Source organism: Fukomys damarensis, unplaced genomic scaffold (assembly GCF_012274545.1).
Source record: "Fukomys damarensis isolate Sample0158 unplaced genomic scaffold, DMR_v1.0_HiC HiC_scaffold_14, whole genome shotgun sequence".
In the NCBI taxonomy this organism is placed as follows: domain Eukaryota; kingdom Metazoa; phylum Chordata; class Mammalia; order Rodentia; family Bathyergidae; genus Fukomys; species Fukomys damarensis.
Genome location: NW_022900926.1, coordinates 63,936,702 through 63,959,441, shown reverse-complemented (window position 1 = coordinate 63,959,441; position 22,740 = coordinate 63,936,702). Strand labels below are relative to the sequence as shown.

The following is a 22,740-nucleotide window of genomic DNA, read 5'->3' as shown; positions in this document are numbered from 1 at the left end:
TCCCAAGTGCTGGGATTACAGGCGTGTGCCACCATGCCTGGCCGCAATTAGATCTGAAATGCAAAGAGATGTTTTGAGCAGAGGTTCACACACTGTGCTAAGTGAAACAGAAGCTATACACATATAAGTGATAAGGGAAGGGATTTAAAAGGCTTCAGCCTGGTTTTTCTTTTTAAATACAAAAAAGGTAGTGCACAGCACAGACAATACCCCAGGTACCAGTTCCCTATGAAGCCCGCCCACTGTGTCATACCAGAGGAACTCCGTGTGCAGAGTGCACCAGCGCTGCCCTTTGGATGGGGTTCCTGGACCTTCCACCACACGGTTCCTTCTGATCTGGTCAGCCAGCCAGTTTCCACTGCCATTACGCATGACGAATTTATCCAGGAACACTAACTGGCTTTCTGGACCGTAAAACCAGTTGTAGTTGGAGTCTGCAATAGCCACAGTTCTCTGAAACCCTGGAGAAAGAAGTTGGAAAGAATTGACATGTCTAAAACTATCTACTCCTATAAAGATCTACACAAGATTTCCAACCAACTTGCAAACTATAATCAATTGGGTACCTGGATAAATGTAAATAAAACCACAATGTCCACATTCTATCCATGCCATTAATCATAATTCCCCTGAAAGTCTTCCACAAATCTTGCTGGGAAGTTTGTATTTGTGATATGGCAACTTGTTACTGGTAACAAACATGCCATGCCTATCAACGTGTATGCACATTGCCCTCCTTCCTCATTTTCCAGTGTGCATGCTAGGATGACCATGTGTGCATCTATGCTTAGACATTTTTGGGTCAATAAGGTCCTGAGCCTGCAATGCGTACCAGCTCTCCCCCAGCTCAACTTGCACTGCAGGCCAAGACAATAAATGTTGCTCCCATGCAGCCTCCAAGAAAGTGGATGTTATCTGGTGTATCAAGTTCCAGATAAAAACATAATTCCCAAAACAGAGTCCGGCAGCATGTACTGGTGGAAGTTAAAGAAAATGCAGGGATCATAAAGTCAGGTATCATCAATGGAATAAGCAAGAAAAACAAGAAAGACTGGATATGCTCCAGTTACTCTTTAAAAGGAAGGATGGAAGCAAACTCTGGGCCAGACAGAAATAATCGTTAGCAGAACATCAAATGGAGAAAAAAATTAATAAATAAAAATAAAGAATGCAGTTGAAAAAAGATTGACAAAACAGAGAATTTCTTCTAAAATGATACCATGATTGTATTCACATTTAAATTAATGATTTCACTTTCTAACAGTTTAGTAAGTGCTCTTCCAAGTTGTCTTATAAAATGTGATATTCCAAAAATCACATTTCAGTCTGTGAGTTTCCTTGAAAGCAGAGGATGTTTTATTTCTCTTTAAATCCCCTGCCTTCTATGATACCTGTCTTAAAGATGTTCAGAAGTTGGCTGAACTTTTATGCACAATAGCCTTGTAAAGGCTCTCCCTAAAGGTGCTCCGAATGCTGTTCCAGTTTAGGAAGGAGCCCACACACAGTTCCTAGCTGACCCAGCCCCTCAGGTGGCTCTTACGCCTTAGCTCAAATTACCAAGTGCTAGGAACTAGGAAACTCCCTTGCTTTATTTATTTATTTATTTTTATTTTTTGGTACTGGGGATCAAACTCAAGCCCTTGTGCTTGTGAAGCAGGCAGCAGAACCACTGAGCCAAATCCCCAGCCCAAGCTCCCTTGATTTAAAGGTACAGCCTTTGTTTATCAAGATGAACTTGCAAGAAAGACTTCTGCATGTCTAACAAGCAATATAGTAATGTGGTTCTTAATGTAACCCTAAACTGAATCTTAAAAATTTGCTCAGCAGTACTTTTTACAACTAATCTAATACAGGAAATTCTATCTAATCCATGTATAGAGCAAAAAGATTTAAAATACTGGATTCTTTGTTGTAGGTCTAGAATGATCAAATAATAATTGTATTTCCTGAGGGAAAAATCCATCCTGATAGAAATTTACTTTCTAACCTTTTCTAATATCTGTTCTATTTCAGAAATGAGGAAAGTTTCTTTCCTAGAAATGAATAAATTATTAAATCTAGTTCTTTCAGAAAGCTAAACTACACAGCAACACAAATTAGAAGTTTTATAGCAACTGTGTTTTTTGTTTTCATATTCTATACTATTTCAATCAAATATTTAAAGAAAACACTAAAATACATACATATAACCTTTCATTTTTTGAATCATTTCAGCAGTGTTTGGAAACAAAATTAAACAAATTTAAATTTAATTTAAAAAATTAAAAATTACAATAGGACTGATCAGGGATCACAGAAAAAGGAAAATTGAAAAATAACTATTAATGTTTATACTTTATTTAAATTAATAAAGTAAGTTTATGAGCCTTTATGTTTATATTGAAAGTATATATATTATACATCTTATATTGTACATAAAACATTAATTATATGTGTATATGTACATATATAGTAATTCATATTATATATTCTATATTAGCATTAAGGTTTTATATATATGTACTTACACACACACACACACACACACACACATATACACACACACATATTAAAAAAAGTATTGTGGGGGATAGAAATTATATTTCAGGGCCAGGGATTTAGCTCAGTGGTGCCACCGCCTGCCTCACAAGCACAAGATCCTGAGTTCGATCCCCAATACCAAAAAGAAAAAAAGAAATTATATTTGATTATGTTCCAAGCTTCATAATACCCAAATCACAATTCTTCATGTTAGTTTCCAAAATGTTCCAGCTATATGTAGCTCTCGAATTCAATTTTCCTTTGAGATTTTATATATATATATATATATTTATATATATATAATATCTTTAAATCCAGTATGACAAACCTCACAGACCTCATTTTCATAATTTAAAAATTTATAATTGTGTAATACTTTCCCACTTCTGCATCCTTACTATACCTGGCAAGATGGTTCTGTACATAAAGGCAAAGTGTCGTTTAAGCCAAGGATGGCCAAAGTGGTTGATGCCAAAGTGCCTCTGCACAAGGAACAGATACTGAAACAGAGATCTGGTGGTATAGCTGCCATAGGCCACCCCTTCATAGAGGGAGCCATCAGTCACCTCCCGGAGCAAGACGAGAGATTTCTCCATGATGGTCAGAACTTGTTTGGTCCACAAGTATGCCTCCTGGAGATATCCTGGAAAGTAAAACAAGTACAAACAGTGACTAAAGGCACAAACAGCAACTCGGCTAAGCAAAGCCCACTACAGTATCTGATCAGTTTATATTACTACAAATTCCGTTTTGTAAGACTCTTGCTTGTTAACATTATAAATGATATCTCATTAATAGAGGTCAATAGCTGAGTCCTTGATATAAATTAAGATGCTTCTGTATACAGGTTACTTATTAATTAAATGGTAATAAAAGTCGTTCTCCACTCTTTAAAATCTGTACCATCTGTAAGATTACAAACTGAAGGTAATTTTGTAAGACAAGTTTGTTCCTTGAGGCTCCTATTCATTTTTCCTAAAATCTTCTTGAAAATTCTTTTTGAAGTGTATCACTTTGTAAAACTTTCACTGATGTTTTGTAGGGTTTGTAATAAGCTAGAAAATACTCTAAGTGCTACGCAGACAGTATTTGATTTGCATTGTCATTGTACCTTTCATGTTTTTATGCTGAGATTCTACAGGGTTGGAAAAGGCAGTATATAGTGGGCTGACAACCCACTGAAATGGAACAGTGAAAACACTCAGCCAGGAGTCCTGAGTCTGCCAAAAACTGAGCTATGTGATTTCATTCACGTGCTTCTCCAACTGGTCACACTTTTTAATCTCCCTACAGAAAATTTTAAAGTCTACAAAGTTTGATGAAATCTTTTGGAGTGAGATATTCAGGCATTTAGGCAATAGAAACAACTCACATTTCTGTAACATTCATAATTCTCACAGCACTGAATAGAATGTTAATCTTTTAACAACCTGATTATGCTTTGTTACCCCCCCAAAGTACAGATTGATTTGGCATATTACTGGAAAGGAACAGAACCCTGATCTAAACCTAGGGCTCTAGATTTAAGGTTTTGCTGTTTGGTTTGATGGTTTTTAAAACATCCAATGCCTGGGAATAAAATGAAACTGACTCCTAATCTGGTAGAGCCTTATGGCTTTACTCCCATAAATGTGTATAGCCTCACTGTTGCCGCTCTACCAGAGCCCATGTGGTGTACAGATTGTAGGGATCCTATGGCCCCAGGGACCACCAGCTCTGGGCCTAAAACCAGGTCCCTGCCTGAGACCCCACCCTGGCTCATGGAGACAGCCGCGTTCTTGGTGTGGCTTTACAGAGGTGACTCTTACTGCACTTGGGCTCCTTCTGCCACCCTATTCTGCGCTGGACATGGTTGGTCTTGTTCCTGGTTTTCCATTTCCATCTTCTGTCCTTTGGGTTTCAAATGTCAGTCATCTGGTTTTTCCTCTCCATGTCCTCCCTTTCCAGCCAGATCCTGGTGAAACTGATGCTGCTGTTTCCTGGATGTCGCACTACCTGGTTTTCCTTGTTTCTTTTTAGCACCCTGTTTCAGTAATGTCTACTGGAAAGACTTTGTAAACTTCAAATAAGGTACTGTCAATAAGGTACTGATATTGTTAACTGACATTTTCCTTGAAGATTTTATTAGAAATGGTGTCTGATATGACAAAGGACAAAGTTAGACCTGAGTAAAATCTGTTCTTGAATAATCTATAAAATGCTGATTAATTTTATGGAGATATAAACAAGAGTTACCTACTTTTAGATTTTCCAACTCCAATTATGTATTTAATATTCTAATAATTCATTGTGATCTTGTTTTGGAGGGCAAATATAGGGCTTGAACTCAGGACCACGCAATTGCCAAGCAGGCGCTGTGCAGCTGATCTACATCCCCAGCTGTCCACTGTGATCTTAGAGCTGCTTTTCTTAAATACCTTAGTCATTTATATATTCCCACAGAAGTTATAATTAAGTTAGAATTACAAGAAAAAAGAGAGCAACAATGACAATTATGAAGTGTGTTGATGCAAAGTTGCTATATTATCCATGAAAGATCATTTTGACTTCAATGATCTAGCCTGGTTGTTTTAAGTCTTTAAAGAAAAAAAAGAATAGTAGTGTTGTAATTCCTATTTGTGTGCTAAGAATATTCTTTTCAAACAACAAACCACCCGTTTAGCTTTTTTTCAATTTTTATTATAAATACATTCCTCGTGGGGAGTTGGTTCATGTACAGAGTACATCTTAATTCTTTTTCATTCCCTTTCCTTCCCCTTCTTTCTCACTCCTTTTATCTCTTGGTCCCCTTCTCTTTTGTAAAAGATCTATTTTCCTACTTCCTATTATCCATCTTTCATTTTGCTCTTTATTTGTATTTTGCATTTCTCATAGTCCAGGCTGGTTGTTTTCATAGAGAAATTCTCTAGAAAAATAAATACTCATCACTGACTATGCTGTAAGAAGATGGCCTGGATCATCTAGGCCATAATTAAGTCAACTTTGGGCTAATCTAAGGAGAGGAAATTAAGAAAGGGATACTCCTTAATTAGCAAAGTAACCCCCGGGCATGGCTTCACCACAGGGCTCAGTTAGGATCCAGCATCACATGTACCTAGGGACAGTCACAAAACACTGAGCTCACAATGCAGACGCTCTGACCGGTGTTGGCTTGGGCGCTGCCTTGGCCTGGATGTGACTGATCACACGCACCTTGGTTCATCAGAACAAGACTTCCCGTGAGCAGAGCCATGCAGTTGGTGGGCTGATGATTGTGCAGGTACTGAAAGCCCCATCCTCTCCTGTAGGATGTTTCATACATATATCCCGAGGCATTGGCAATCACTTCAAGAAACCTCTCCTGCTGCATCCTGCTCAGGTAGTTGTACAAGAAGTCATAGGCGGTGGCAAAACCCACCAGGGAGTGAGCAAGCGGGACTTCATCCCATGGAGCATCTTTCACCAACCTGTAGAAATGAACAGACCGTATCAGTGACTGCACCAGGGCTCACAGCTTCCAACAGCCTGACGCATCCATTTCCAGAACTTTGGGGCACAAATGAAGACATAATCCAACAGGCTACATGACACCAAACCGACTAGCTTCCACATTAGACCCACACAAAAATCTACCTCCTGTGAAAAGTAGTTCACACTTTTCTCTCCTACGCTTCTGGCAACTTTAAGACTTTAAGAATTTTTACTTTTGATTTTTGTACTCTTGGTGAAAAGCAGTAGAAAATATTCAAAGAGATTTAGAGCACAGAGCACATAATGGCAAAATTTCCTGGAGTCCGCACCTCTCCAGAGCCCAGCCTTCCCCCTCACGCGCATAACATGTACATCAGTCTCATTTCCTGTCACTGGGCAACATGGTGTTTGCAGTCCATGTTCTCTCCATCAGGACAGACCTACTGCTTAACACCCGGGTGGGAAGAGGGCGAAAGGCTGAAGAGAGTGAGCAGGATTTGATTCTACCGCAGAATTCCTCTACCTTATTCGTTCCCATAAAATGAACTGCACACTCTTTAAGGTTCTTCAAACATCTTCCAGGTGATTTTTTAGGAAGCCAAATCTGTTTGACTAGTTACACTATTCTACAAGTATTTTAGTAGTATGTGGCCTGCATTAAAAAGGAAGCAAAAAAAAAAAGGATCTTTCACAATCAGAACTGTAAAGAATTATCTAGAAAACCCTGCTCATCTGTTCAGGATGTTTTTGAGAGATCTCTAAGACAGGGAAACAAACAAAGAGTACACTGCCTGAGGAAGCAGACGAAACCCCTCAGGGATTAAATTCAACATCCTCCGTTTTGGCAATCGGTGAAGACTTACCTGCCTTATCCTCTTTCTCAGAATGTTTTAAAATCCATTAAACATAGGCAAAAGAGGAGATCCCATATTTTGAAATATAATTATCAACACACATGTTTTTAAAATAATAATGCAGGTAGGTGCTTTAAGTATTGAATATTAATTATTTGTTTACAGTGAGGATACTAACTACCGTAACTTATAAATGCTGACTGGCATGTAGTCAGATATTTGTAACAACTGTAATACAATAGGGAAATACCTGTGTAACAGTATTTCCCAACACTACTGCAATTGTTCATTTCTATTCCTGATTGGAAGACATGCTAAGTATTAGTTAGAATTAGTGAAAATTAAGATGCAGCATTTCCCCCAAATGAACCCCATACACTCTAGGTGCAGAATAGTTTTAAAATATTCTGAGTCCCTACTCCAGACTCTATTCTTTAGAGGTTTACACCAGTAATACCATCTCAGTGAGGCCTTCCCTTGTCACCTTGTGAGAATTTCAGCAACTCCTCCCACAATATTTCACCCCCTTCCTTGCTTTTCTATCTCCTTACTATGTGTGTGTGTGTGTCTGTCTATGGATTTACACAGGTATCCCTTACTAGAATTTGTTTTAATAAAAAGAGACAAGCCTTTAACAGGGCCTGTGCTGTAGTACGGGTGTGTGCGTGGAGGGTCAGTACACAGGAGGGAACCCTCCTAGACTAAACCTAAGAAGTAGCCGGGGACTGCTGCCCTGTTAGAATTTAACTCCTACAGGGACAGGACAGTTTTTCCTCTGTTGTATGCACAACCAGACTCCACTAAGATAGTGGAAGGTACATAAAGGAGTTTCTATACTTTTGGAAAGAAAGGAAAAATGAAGGGGTAAACCTATAAAACCAGGCAATACTACTGACAATGATCTTGTGATCATTATGAAATCAGGAACTGGAGAGCTACCTTTTCATTTAGAAATAATTACGTGTTCAGTTAGCTGCCCTGGTGATACAGCCTGGTACTCAAAAGACTAAGACTGATGAGTTTCTAAAGCATTTTGTCACAGAAGCAAGTCATATACTTGCTGGTGTATACATACTGCTTGTAAGCCAACAGTGAGAACGTGAATTAATTCCCTACTTCTGAGGAAGAAAACAACTCAAACTGCATGCTCCTGGCTAGGAGCTGAGAACATGTTTTTCACAGACTTGTGGTAAGTGGTGAGACAGAGAGATGCTCAGCCCTGTGTCACTACACTATGTCCTGATTATCCATAAATGACGGTCTATACACCTAGCCATAGCTGCTGTCAACGAACTTCTTCCACTTATTAAAACCACACACAGCTGAATAACTGGTGGGTTTATTTTTTATGGATACAGAACATCTGATATAAAGTCAACCTTCTTGAAACACTGTGCAAAAAGTTTTATGTAAATTTTTATGCTTCAACATATAATTTCCAATTCAACAAGACACTAACGCACCAGTAAAAAAAATATTTCTGGTACCTTCAGGTGTATCACAGTATTCTAAAAGCTTACCTGTAATAGCTATAGTCCTGAAAAGTTTTCTAGATCTGTTACAGATACATCTTACCCAGCCTCAGAAACAATGTGCAACAGTGGAAGAGAACACATTTTATAGTCACGAGCAGAGCAATCTGCTCCTAACCCAGAGGTGGCAGCATGAAAGTATCTACACTGAAAGTGACATGAACCAGGGGTTATCAATTCACTGAAAAGGCCAGTGAAGCAGGGAGTCATTTTTTTCAAAAACTAATAGATTAATTTATAAATTTTGCTTTAACTTAAAATATATTTATTTATATACAGTCAATAATTTGTTGAAGTGAGTCAGAGCCTGCTGTCTGTATACGGATCTACAGATGGAGCTTCTCTGTTCTTCACGCAAAGAATATATACAGCACATCATCACAATTTCCAGCTTTGGTTTCTCCACAACACAGAAAGAAACTAAAGATACTTGTGAAGGAATGCAGTTTTTTTTGTTTTGTTTTGGCACCAGGGATTGAACTCAGGTCCTTGCACTTGCGAGGCAGGCAGCAGAACCACAGAGCTTAGGAATGCAGATTTTTAAAGAGTTTTCCCTTTATCTTTTACAAGTCTCATTCACACTAAATCATGATAGCAATTTTTAAAGTAAGTTGTTCCAAAGCATTGAAGTTGGCCTTAGAAACACTAATTCTTTTTCTTTTTGAACTCATGCTTCATTTATTTACACAATATTGTTAAAATTGCATAATTATAACTACGAGTGAAATGGGCATTAATGGGCTACAAAAGAGCAGCTAGCTCAGCTCTCAATTCAGTGTACCTAAGCACCTCCTTCACTAAATCAGCGAGAACATCAAAGGAGATTTTTAAATTGTACAGCTAGATGTGTTGACATGTGAAAGGCTAATAACTCATCAACACTCAAAGTCACAAAGGCATGATGTTCCACAACCACTGTGGATAAATCATTCTAAGTGAAAAATATACCAATGGATTTTTTTCAGTCCCCCCACCCCCGGTATCTGGGATCAAACTCAGGCCTGTGTGTTTGCAAGGCAGGCACAGGCATCACTGAGCTAAATCCCCAGCCCTCAGTTTTTTTTATTAGTACACCTGCAGTATGTAACGTTTACCTTCCCTGAGTGGATTTAGTACATGTACATAACACAACTCAATTCTTTTTTCATCTCCTTCTCCTTCCCTCCTTTCCCACAGACTCCATCTCTTGATTCCCTTCCTCCTTGCTATTGTCTATCTTTGATTTTGCACTTTATTTGCACTTTATGTGGGTTTCTTATATAAGAGAAACCATGAGATATTTAGGTTTGTGTGTCCATTTCATTTCACATTATGGTCTCAAGCTGCATCCATTTCCTACAGTGAAACTTGATGTAAAAAAATATGGAAAATTCATTAACATGGTTTGAGATTCCCCATGCAACTGATTCTTAGGTACCGCCACTGGTCTAGCTTTAGTGGATAATCAAAGAGGGATAGCCTTAATTACCTAAAAATATTAAATACTCCTTTTCAGTCAACTATGCATGTGAAGTTGTGATTTTCCTCATCTGCTTTAACCAGAACAACAGATTATAACAAACTGAATGCAGAGGCAGAGGTGCAAGTTTTGCAAAAATGCAAAATACTTTTCTTCTCAGGAAGTGTTTTGTTTTTAAAATGTTTTTCCCTAAAACTGTTATTCAGGATGCTCTTACTCTTTCAGTATCATAGGATGCTCTATTTTAATAGCATAAATATAAACCAATATTTTTAAACTTTTGTTTTCATATTTAATATGGTAAATTTCACTATAACCTAAGTAAATAAAAATTTTTATGTTCTCCTTAATTTTTATGTATATAAAAGTTTGAACACTTGAGTCCAAAGTTTGAAAACTTAAGATTTTTCTTTCATTTTTTTTTGCGGGGGGGGTGGGTACTGGGGACTGAACTCAGGACCTTGTGCTTGCAAGGCAGGCAGGAGAACCACTGAGCTAAATCCAGAGTCCAAAGTTTGAAAACTTAAGATTTTTCTTTCATTTTTTTTGCGGGGGGGTGGGGACTGGGGACTGAACTCAGGACCTTGTGCTTGCAAGGCAGGCAGGAGAACCACTGAGCTAAATCCCTGGCCCTTGCTTAAGATATTTTCAAAGGTGAATTTATGTGAGGTACACTGATCTGGATACAGAAAATGAGTTTTAATTTGGTTTGGTTATCACAAAATGCAACTTCCATGAAGTAATTTGTAACTATAAAAGGTAGAAAAGAGGAATAAATATCTTTCCAAATATTAGCAGTATTATTAACCCAGATTTTAACATTATTATATCAATAGACTTCTTCTATTCTTGTAAATGCTTCCTGATTATATACAGAATAAAACAATAGACAATCCAAGAAGTATGTATTACTTAAAACTTCACAGCTTATGCGACTGAATAGCCCATAAAATGAAGTCTAATAATGATGTTGGTATCTGCTTTTATATAGATCTGAATTTAAATTGTTCAAATGATTCCATTTAAAAATTTACCAAATAGTTTTGACAGTCTACAGAAATTTATCTATAGATGAATACTTAGCACTACAGGAATATTACTGTCATGATACTGAAGTGCTGTCCTAGCTTGGGCTTCCGTAATGGAATTCCACAGGCAAGGCAGCTCCAACACCAGACACATACTGTCACAGTTCACCAGGCAGAAGCCTGAGATCAGGGTGACAGCACATTCAGGCCGGGCGATGCTCTCTTCCTGCTTTGCAGGTGACTGGCTTCCGTCTCAGTGTGCGCTTCCTTACACGGCCTCTTACGAGGACATGAATCCCACCATGAGGCGCCCACTCTTATGAGCTCGTGTAACCCTAATTAATAAAGCCTCCATCTTCGAATACATCCTCAACAGGGGTTAGGTCAAAAGTAAGAAGGCTCTACTATCTGTTAAAACTTTCCAACAAAGCAGCAAACTAAATTAAAATGATCCCTCTTCTTTTTCTCATTTCAGACTAATATAAAGTACAATTTATAAGTTATAAAGCCTTGTTTAGTACAACATAAAACAGAAGATTTATAATCTGACTTTGGACTAGTCTTGGAACTACATTTTAGAAAAAATGAAAGAAGCTTACAGAGAATTATAAAATTAAATTCAACACAACAGCAAACGCCTTAGAAACACCCACGTATTAAATTGAAAGGGCAGAACAGGCCACCTTTGACACACACACACCCCTCCCGCGCTGCAGCTGGGTCCAGGGGACATCACTGGACCTCCTCCTGTACTGTGCTGGCAACACCACCAAATTGCCAAAATAAGGTCCATTCCTCTTTTAAAATCTAAATTGGGGTACTAATTCCGGAAGTCTCCTTCCTGAGACAGTAACTTGACAGAAAGTCATCCAACTTTCAACTGAGTGTCTTTGTGTAACTGGAAAAATCTCTAATAAATTACGAGTCATATATTACTCCCCCCCTTTTAAAAACACAACTAGTACAGCACTGATTCATCTTTTTTCCCCTCATTTTAAATGTGAATCATAACCACGGATGCTAAATGTTAGTAATATGTTAAACTTTTTAAGTAATTGCTATAAAATTTATCCAAGCCAGGAAGTGGATTTCTAACCCATATGGCCTTGCATGTGAAGCACACTGGGGCCTTGGGACTGAGAGATTCATCAAGAAGAGCAAGGCAAGCCTGACCCCAAGGCTTGGAATGGGAGCCAGTAACCCGGACAGCTTATTCAGCTAACATGTGGCCTGGCCTTGTGTCCATATTCAAACCATTTGATCCAGTGGCTAAGGCCACACCAGCATTATCAAGCAAGTACAGTATTTATAGTGGGAAGGAAAGAGAAGCTGTACTTTATGTTAATGAAGCATATAGTACATGCCAACTCCTTTACATACTTTATTTCACCTTCCCAACTCAATTACATATTATATCCCCATTTTACAGATTTGGAGAAATGATCTAGATAGGAAAGTAATATGCTCAAGCACTTGTGATTATAGTAACTGGTAAGCCAACAGTGGAATCCAGAACAGTTTTCATCTAGAATTGCTTTTACTTCTAACTGGTAAGGAGAAGCACTGCCATTCAAAGAAAGTCATCAAGTTTGTCAGTAAGTACCTAGCAGAAGAAAGTGTCAGCATCAGCAGACCTCCTAAGAGCTAGACAGAAGAATATTCTTGCTGAAACACAAGAAGGGTCTAAATGCTGCCATTTTATTGACAGCAAGACGTCAATTCTGCAAAGAGGCAGATATTAGAAGAGACTCTGTGAGGGACCAGGGATTTAGTTTAGTGGTGCTGCTGCCTGCCTCACAAGCACAAGGTTCCAAGTTCAATCCCTGGTACATCTATCTATCTATCTATCTAGATCTAGATCTAAATCACAGCATCTCTTCAATCTAGATCTAGATGTAGATGTAGATCGAAGAGACGCTGTGATTCTGTAATCATATGGTTTCTTTAGTCCAGGAAGCATGTATAATGAGTTGTCCTTTTTCAGAACTAACTTTGGGAAAAACTCTTTTTGTATACGGCAGCAGCTGCTAGAAACATAACAATATGACAAAAGAAAGTTGATTATATATTAAGATACCTTTAAGGAAAGTAACTTATCAGCCCCCAAATGTAAAGGATCATTTTCTCCCACAATTTATATTCTATATTGATTAAATCAGTAGATTTAATATTGCAGAATATTACAGCTTAATTTAATTCAATATCCCAATTATTAAATGTTAAAATACAGAAATTAAAACTAGTATTTTTTACTTACATGAAAAGTATTCTAGATATTTGCAGATAACAGTGAGTTAATCTCAGGGTCAAAATAAGCCAAGTTAATAAGAATAAAATGTAGAGTAGAGCTATTAAATGAGAAAAGGCACTGCTATGTCATTAGTCCAACATTTATCCTCTGAGATGAGGTCTTGTTTTCCAAATGTCCAACCAAGAATGCCACCCGAGCATCATGTATCTAAATGGCACCAAACAGCATTCATAATTATAATCCCTTTTAACTGACAAATGGGTTGGTGTTCACCCTTGAGGTGTCAGCATAAGGGAAAAATACAATAAAATTTACTCAAACTCACTAGAAAGACTTCTGTTTAGTAGAAATGGCAGAGCTCAAAGGACTAGGGTAAAAGCAGGTTTGTACACCAAATTCCAATGGCAAATTTTGAAAGCGTCTTTTGCACACATGTACCTACACTGTTCACGTGAGTGTAATGAAATGATTTTTTTCTCTTGAAAAACTGGCTTAGTATTTCACATCAATGTACTTTACATTTCTGTCCATAAAACTTAACATATGTTTCAGAGTATTCAGCTGGGCAAATTTATTGCTGCTATCACTTCAGCCAAGACTATGCAGGCATCCAGTGAGCACGTGCGGAACCAAACCCAGAAGCAGTAGATGTGATGGTGAGAAGAACCGAACACACACACAGCAGCAGCCAGGGTGCAATGGCCCTTCCAGGGAAGAAGCAATGATTTGTACATCTGGACCTGACAGCAATTCACCAATTATAACAACTGTCTGAATCTGTACATGTTTGTTTATTAATCTTTCAGTATTCAAGATAAATTTTGTAACACGCAACATCAAAACCATGCCATCCATCCCAGACCTAGCAGGACTAAGAGTAAAGAACTCAGTACTCTGACATCAAGCCTTTCCTAAAGGTTGAGCCACACTGTTATCAATCTACCACTGTTAATCAGAAAGTTCCCCCACCACACACAGAGTGGATGATCTGATGTTTAGAGGATGTGATAGGCAGAACAATGTCCACAGCCTAGTCCTGATCATCTATAAATATGTTCTCTTCCACGGCAGGAAGGATTTTCCAGATGCAATTAAGGGCCTTGTGATGGGAGAATATCCTAGACTCTACAGAGAGACCCAATCCAATTATGAACATGGGTCCTCGAAAGCAAAGAACCCTTCATGGCTGTGGTCAGAGGAAGAGATGATTACACAGGAGCAATCAGAGATATGATATTACTGGCTGTGGATGTGGATGTGGGTGTGGGTGTGTGTGAAAGAGAGAGAGAGAGAGAGAGAGAGAGAGAGAGAGAGTTATCTTTACTATTAAGATATTAGCAAGAAAGCATATTCCCACTTAATGTATTTCTACAGGACAGCTAGAAGACACTGATTCCTCTCATCAAAATGTAAATCTGAATATTTTGCTTACATCTCTCCCTGTGTGCTCATTTCTGCCCCTCTGATGCCAGCCTAGTGATGAGTCCTAGAGGTATTGTAACGATTCCAAGTCCAAGATGCATCTTTCCTATCAATTACAACAAAAAGATAGTTAAATGTGGTCTAACTCACTACCTCTACTTTTTATGGTACACTGTCACCCCCTGGCATCTATAAAACTTACATGCTGTGCAATAGAGTATGAAGTATATGCACAATATACCCAAGTACTTTACCAGAAAATATACCCACAGGCCTATGGTTATAGCCTAAGATTATCTTCCAGATATGAACATCTAACAGAGCCCTCACCACCCTCACCCACCCTTTTCCCTCTTCACTTCAGTGACTTAAATTCAGGACCACATCTAGCTCCAAGAGGTGGCTTTAAAAAAGGTCACTTCCAGAAGACAGTTCTTCCTAAAAACTACTTTGCTATTTCTAACACAATTAGGGCAGTAAGACTTATCCTTTAATACCCAACAATATTTAACTAAATTGTACATATAGAACAACAGCAAGACAATCTGAACTCGCATAACCTCCCTCTCTACATACTTCCCCTCCTGCACCTCATGAATAGCCAGCATATTCTCCAGGACATCAACTTTGACAATTCCATTCTCAAAATACATCATTACTGTGAAAAAAAATACTTAAAGCACATTATATTGGCCCTTGACTTCTACATGTATGGACTTTAAACATCTAGAAAGACTAGATGTTTCCAGTAAGAACTTAAAATGTCTTATATGTATAGTGACATTGAATAAATTACACCCATAAACTTAACAAAGGCTAAATTTTAAAGTGTCATCTAAATAGGAACACTCTAGACTAGAGCCCTTTCCCCTTTCCATCTTTTTTAACCCAGGGGATATATATATGAATATGTAATACTTAGAGGGGCTTTAATAATTTCACTTACTAAGTAGTTTTAAGAACATTCTTTCTAATAAATTTTAACACAAGTGTATTCAACATGTTAGTTTACTAATTCTACTGTCATACACTGGCAACCTCTAACATCTAGAAAGACTAGATGTAAATTAGGACTCCTTTGTCCTTTATATACAAATATATACACAGGAAAGTAAAACAAAATGCACACACATAAGGGACAGTGATCAACTGCACTTCACCTAAACCACATTGATTTAGAGCCCTTTGTACTTTCTTTTCCTCCTCCCCCTCCAGCACAAATATGTTTACTGCTCAGATCAATGGTATGATCATTCCATTTCCTAAAGACAGTATTAATTTTAACAAAAGGATATCTACAAAATGTGTTGTTACTACCTCTACTTTTAACATACTTTGTGCACTAGATGTTTCAAATATGGACTCAAGTTTGTCCACTATATACATAGTAGTGTTAATAAAACTACACACATGTAACAATGGTTATATCTGAAAATGTCTTCTAACTAGGAGCATTCTGGCCTAGAATCATTTCTTACCATTTCTTATTTCCTTGTTATTTGTGATTGAGGTACATGTGTTACTCAAATGTGACTTTACAATTATACTTCCAGAAATCCTTTTCAGAAGACAGCCTTTCTATGAATTTTAACACAAAGTATACAAAATGTGGTAGTTTACTAACTCTACTTTTGTCATACATTGGCAACCTCTTTAATATCTAGAGACTAGATATTATAAAATTAGGACTCGTGTGTCCAGTATATACACTATATATACAGTACAGCAAACTTCAGTGAAATGCATCTAACATAAAAGCAATGTCAGCTGAAATTTTCTACCATGTACTTAGCAAAACACCTTTCACAATTTCTTCCATTCCACCTCCTTCAATCCAGTGACCAAGTACAGACAGTACACTGTTCAGAGGTGGTTTAACCATTCTATTTGCAAAACATAGTATTTTGTATTAGTTTAGAAAAGCTATTTACAAAGTCTTATTCTACTACTTCTACTTTTAAATATATTAAGCACTCCTACATATCTAGGACTAGATTTTTTCATATAAGAACTTGTCTGCTATTTTAACAGCACTGATAAATAAAATTGCACATATAGTAATGGTTATAATCTGAGGTATCTTCTACATATGACAATTTTGGCCTCACTTCTTTTTCTCTGCCTTCAACCCAGTGGACAAGTACAGGAGGAGTATGTAATGTTAGAGATGGTTGAATCCAAAATTCATTTACAGTGGACAAGCTTTTCTGTGTATTTCAACTCAAAGGAAACAAAATGTGCTCACTTTTTTCCTTTGTCATATACACTGGTAACCTCTTCAACATTTAGAGACTAGATGTTGCAAAATTTGGACTTGTCTATTATATACAACATATACACAGCAAAACAAAACCTTGCTATAAGTGTACTAGCACAGCACTCTTCCGAGAACCAGTGCAAACAACGTGTACTACTCAAGAGGGGGTCTGCCTATTCCCCCCACAAAGTAACACTTCATGTGCGTTCTAACAAAAATACATTTACAAAATGTGTTGCGTTACTACTTCTACTTTTTAACATGTATCAGGCACTTGAGAATTATTCAAAAGATCAGATGGTTCCATAAAGTAATTAGCATTGTCAATTATATAGTAATGAGGACTAAAATGCACACAGAAAACAATGGTTACAACACAAACAACGTCTTCTACATGTAACCAGTCTGGCGCTGGACATTCTTCTCTTCTGTCTCCTGCTCGGTGTCCTCTAACCCACAGAACAAATGTGGACAAGTATCACGAGTGTGGCTTCTCCAGGTGGTCAACCCAACTTCATTTCAATGTCACTTTCAGAAGACGTTTCTTTTCTGTCTTTTAAACAAATGGGCGTTTGTAAGATGTGTGGTTTTTCTAAATACTTTATCATATGCCAGCAATTTCTTTACATCTATATTGTCCACATGCAGGAAGTCTTCTTTTAAAAGGTTGGGGGAATGTTGAGAGCAGCTTTTTCATATTATATACACAGGCCTTCAGAAAATAGTAAATCTTCCCAAAGAGTGCTGGATATCTCCAATTAGACAAACAGAATGTTGTTACCTTAGGTTTCTCTCATTAGCAACTGTCCATGGCCCGCCAGCCTTTCCTCCCGTCCTCGGCCTGAGCTCCCTCACCTTCCAGGGCAGGCGAGGCCTTTATTCGTCCTCCTTGCAAGGAGGTGCAGTCTTCTCCACAACTGGGACACAGCAGTCACCTCAGGACCTGGATCAATGCAGTTCTATGGCCACAAGTGGCTGAGTTTTCAAGTCCCCTTTCTATGGCCCTCTGCTGCAGTACAGAGGCTGCCATTCTTCTCAACACACCTTGCTGTAGCTGCCCTAAGACCCCACATCCTTTCCTGCTGGAGCGGGCTTTGCCTAGGCCAGCAAGGTTGGACCGGGAGCCCTTCAGCTTGAGGGGTTCTGGCTCCGAGGCCACCGAAGCCATAAGGTCATCGAAGTGGGGTGAGGGAGCAGTTCCCTGTTCTTCAAAGCCTGAGCCCAGCCAGTGGGTGGTCACAGCAAGGGATCCAAGAGCCTGCAGGGAAGGGGTGCGGCCCATCCTCAGCCCCCCGGGTTACCCACCACCATCAGCAGGGACCTGGAGGACACTGGGGAAGCAGGATGCGCTCTGTGTCTCACTGCACTCTCTGCTGGAACTGACTTGACAGTCTGGCTTTGAAGATGGAGCAAAGAGGCCACACGCAAAGGACTGTTTGTGCCTGCCAGGAAAAGACTTCTTTGTACAGACTCCAGAAAGGAATGTAGCCCTACTCACATCTTAATTTTAGACTAACTAGACTAATGTCGTTAGGATTTACCTTCCACATAAGGTAAATCAGTGAAGTTGTGGTAACTTGTTACATTAATAGGAAACGAATATCAACCCCATTCTTATATAAGAGTAGTCAACAACTATCACAGATTTGAGGAAATTCTATAAGACAGAGAAACACATGAATAAAATGACTAATGTAACTTAGAAAAAATTAAATTATACAGGTAGAAGAAAGTTTCAAAGGAAACAAACAATAATGGGCCTTTGGGGAAAAAAAGATGGCAAGAAGGTAAGCTCAGTGTTAGAGGAAAGCTGAAAAAAAATCTTGAAATGCAGAAAAGTGAGGAAACGAAAAAGAGACAAGAGAGGAAAGAAAACAGGACTGAGCCAAGAGGCTGAACATCTGAACAAGAACCAAAAAAGAAAGAAAAAGGAAGAGTTCCAAATGTATCAGGAAAACTTCCTAGAACAGTACATGAGATTCCAGAATGAAAGAACCCATCAAGTACCAAACTCCCAAATGAAAACAGATCCACCCCTGACTAACACACAGCCTCCTAGAACTCCCTAACAGCTTCAGAGTGAAATACTGTGCTTCATGCAAGCATCAGGAGTCAGAGTGGGTACTACCTTTCCTCTAATGTAATATTACCATTGCTGACCTTTTATTGTGGTTTTTTTTTTCGGTCACCATATATTTACAGTACATTTTAACTACTTACAGTCCTGATATGGGTGTAGCTGTGCATCTCTTTTTCTAAAATTGACATTAATTTACTTTTTTCCAAAAAGTTCCTTACCATTAAATAGTTACAACTATACAAAAAAGGGAATCAGAGTGGGATCAGATATCTCAGTAACAACACTGGAATCTAGAATACAATAGAGCGATATCTCAAATAACATCAGAAAATATATCCAGACTACAATCAGCTCCTCGAAATGGAACTTTAAAACTTAGATTTTTTTTCCTTTAGAGTGAAGTGGCTTTGATGTAGGACTGAAAAAATAAAAGGTAAAAAGAAGATGAGGAAATCATAACTAAAAAAATTATACTTATAAGAAGACTGCAACTTCTGGGACCCAATCAAGGATACCCAAGGCCATTTGGATCAGCATTCGTCTGGATAAATTTTGACTCCTTTCCTTCCAGACCCATCACACCCAAATTTTCTAAAAAATGCTGAAAGTCCATAAATTGGACAGTATCCAGCTTGAGGGGTAGGCCATCTTTTCCAGGGATTTCCACTCCTTTAACAGAAGTAAAAAATGTTCTCATTTCTAGGAAATAATGTGCATCTCTCTGGAGGGCCCCATAATCTATTTCTCAGAGTGTCTACTTTTTCATTTCTGTCTTATAAAACCCTTCCCATGCCTCTCACTGATGAGTCCTGAAAATATTTTCTCCTGAGGATTCAGTGGACCTGCAACCCTGTTCCTCTGGTAGGGTAGGACAGGTTCCTCCTCCCAGCTCTGGGAAAATCCTCAGAGCCTGTCCGGAGACAGCTTCTCCAAACCCCTTTGGATCTAGAGCATAATGACCCCTACATCTCCTCAGCCCAGATGAATGGACAAAACATGTACATGCTGGCAGGAGGAGGTCAAACCCAATTTCATCTCCTCAGGTAAGAGAGGTAGGGATCTGGGTCCAGGCAGGGACAGAACAAGCCTGGACATGGCTATTGTCCCACTCTATGTCCTACCCCTATGAAAGACCTAATGCAACTCTACATAGAGAGACGGTGACCTGAGGAACATGGGTTCCTCCATCCCCTCAGAGCTAATTTTGAATAAATCTTTTCCCACCAAAATAGATGACCACCTTTGATCTGGTCAGTGCCAAGCAAACAGACTGAGCATATGAATCTCTGTGGCCAAGTTACCATTTAGACATGAGAGCAGAGTGAACACATTCAACATTTATCTCTTATTAATTTTCTTTAGAAACCACTGGGGAACTTTTCTACCCGAACTATTATGTATATTTTTAGAAAAGACAACACAGGACCTTTGGCATGAGGGTCCAATGGAAGAGAAAAAAGAACAAGGCAAAATTATGCCACAGAGCCAAGACTCAAATAGTCTGGATCCCAGCACATCCAAAAGGTTGTGTGGTTATTGTAAGAGCAGCCATTAAAGGGGGCTGGGGATTTAGCTCAATGGCACCGTGCCTGCCTCACAAGTGCAAGGTCTTGAGTTCGACCCCTAGTACTGGGAGAAAGGAGGAAGAGGGAGTTTCTTCACTTGATCTTAGCCAAAAGGCCGAGAAGTGATAGGAGAGGGAATTTCTTAACAGTGAGGAATAACATCTTTAATATAATTATTTGGAAAAAAAAAAGATCAGCATTAAAGACATCTTGCTAAGAATGTCTTGTTTGAAAGCACTCAAGAGTGACACAACCAGTTGTCTGGTTGGTAATTAGCGTTCAGTATACAGTAGAAAACTAAGCAAATAAAACCAAAAAGTGTTTGTTGATCCTTAGAGAAAACAAAAATGTGCAGACAAGTTAAAAAAGTCACAGTATACAATATGTCTCAGTTGTTGAAGTTTTTGCCTTGCTAAAATATGCAAACCCTAAATACTCATCTGTGGTCCTTACAGCAGCCCTGGCAACAAACACACACCTCTCACTGCCTTTTAGTACCTACCCTGCTTCCTTCCGTTTGGACTGATCATCCACTTACTGTAAGAGCAACCCTGATATTCTGACAACAGGACATGCACAGCACACATGTAATTCAAGCATGCAGGTAGAGATTTACCTGCGACATAACATTTTTTAAACAAGGGACACTTTAACAATGGCTAAACAGTTTATCCAATCACTAAGTCTTTCTGCTCTCACAGTAAGAAAACTTAACCCAAGTTAGGTGAGGCATCCCTTAAAGCACAAGAACACAGGAAATGTCCTCCTTTTAGTGGCCTCAGGTTATTATTTCTCCAGTATTCCTTTTTCAAAAGGTGTAAGCAAAATTTTTGACAGTATGATTTTAAGACTGCTGAAGTTAGCTATACAGCTTCATACAATCCAGGGGCCTTTTAAAAACAGCAAAGGGAATGTGGCTGATTTTATTCTATGCACCAAGAGGAAATAATGAGGCCAGGGATTTAGCTCAGTGGTTCTGCTGCCTGTCTTGCAAGTACAAGGTCCCGAGTTCGATCCCTGGTACCACCCCCCAAAGAGAGGAAATAATGTGCTGTAGACTTTATTCCATCCAACCCTGTAAACCTGAAATGTAATCATGAATCACAGAGTCACACTGCATTCTTAATGAAAAATGATGTTTTCCAGTGGATTGTAGGAACAAACATTCTAAATACTAGAATTATAAAGAGGCCACTCAAAGCAGTACAGTTCCTCCCTGGAGTTCAAGGAGAGGGGCACAAGGCAGGGATTCTCAGGAAAGCTGAGCAAAATACAGACTGTGAAATAAATATATGGACTGCAATCAGCATATTTTAATGGAATTTAATTAAAGTGGAATAAAACAAAACAGCAAGAGTGCAAAGCGTGACTGAAATGTAAGAAGCTATTTTATTAAATGTTTATTTATGTGTGTTATCTGTGTGTTGGGTTATGCTGTAAATTTTATTTCTTAATGAATCACAGTAAAAAAAGGACTGTCAGAGGCAAGACGAGGATGTCTACTATCGCCAATCCTGTTTAATATAATCCTTGAAACAGCTGGAGCATCTTCAAGAGAAAGAAATAAAAGGGAGACAAGGCCAGGGATTTAGCTCAATGGCGCTGAACCTGCCTCACAAGCACTAGGTCCTAAATTCAATCCCCAGTACCACAAAAAGAAAGAAATAAAAGGGATACATATGGGAAAGGAAGTCAAACTGTACCTATTCAGATGACACGATCCTTTACACAGAAGACCCAAAAAAATCCACCAAAACAATTCCTAGTACTAATTTCAGCAAGCTAACAGGATACAAAATCAACACACTAAAATGAATAGTGCTCCTGCACACCAATAATGAACCCACTGAGAAAGAAATGAGAAAAACAATACTATTCCCAATAGATTCAAGAAAAAGAAATACTTAGGCAGTAACCCAACCAAGGCAGTGAAAAGCCTCTAGAGTGAAAACTACAGAACTCTGAAAAAGGAGACTGAAGAAGACATAAGAAAATGGAAATTGTCCCTTTTTCTAGGATAAGTGGAACTGGTACTTATCCAATGCTTCTGGCCATACTACCAAAGCTGATATAAAGATTTAAAGCAATGCCAATCAAAATATCGACAGCATTCCTCAAAGGTCTAGAAAAAACAAGCCTAAAGCTCACGTAGAACCAAGATGAGATCTAGAAGAGTCAAAGTAATCCTGGGAAACAAGAGCAAAGTAGGAGGTATCACAATACTGGACTTCAAGTTATCCAGCCTACAGAGATAACAACCACATGGCACTGGCACAACAGACACGAGGTGCACTGGACAGAACAGAAGATACAGAAACAAGC

The 22,740-nt window shown here is 38.6% G+C and overlaps 1 protein-coding gene across 6 annotated transcripts in view; it reads right to left on the bottom strand.

Moving 5' to 3' along the window:
• Dse (dermatan sulfate epimerase) overlaps positions 1–22,740 on the bottom strand; it is a 70,721-nt gene that overhangs the window by 6,083 nt on the left and 41,898 nt on the right. For 4 of the 6 annotated variants that reach the window (XM_010614044.3, XM_033763398.1, XM_010614042.3 and 1 more), the window contains 3 exons: positions 5,713–5,966; positions 2,924–3,163; positions 254–461 (listed from right to left, as the gene is read on the bottom strand). In XM_010614044.3, coding sequence (XP_010612346.1) covers positions 254–461; positions 2,924–3,163; positions 5,713–5,966 — 702 coding nt within the window. Of the gene's footprint in view, positions 1–17; positions 54–253; positions 462–2,923; positions 3,164–5,712; positions 5,967–22,740 lie in introns of those variants that run through there. The other 2 variants (XM_019206059.2, XM_033763399.1) reach the window with 2 other exon arrangements.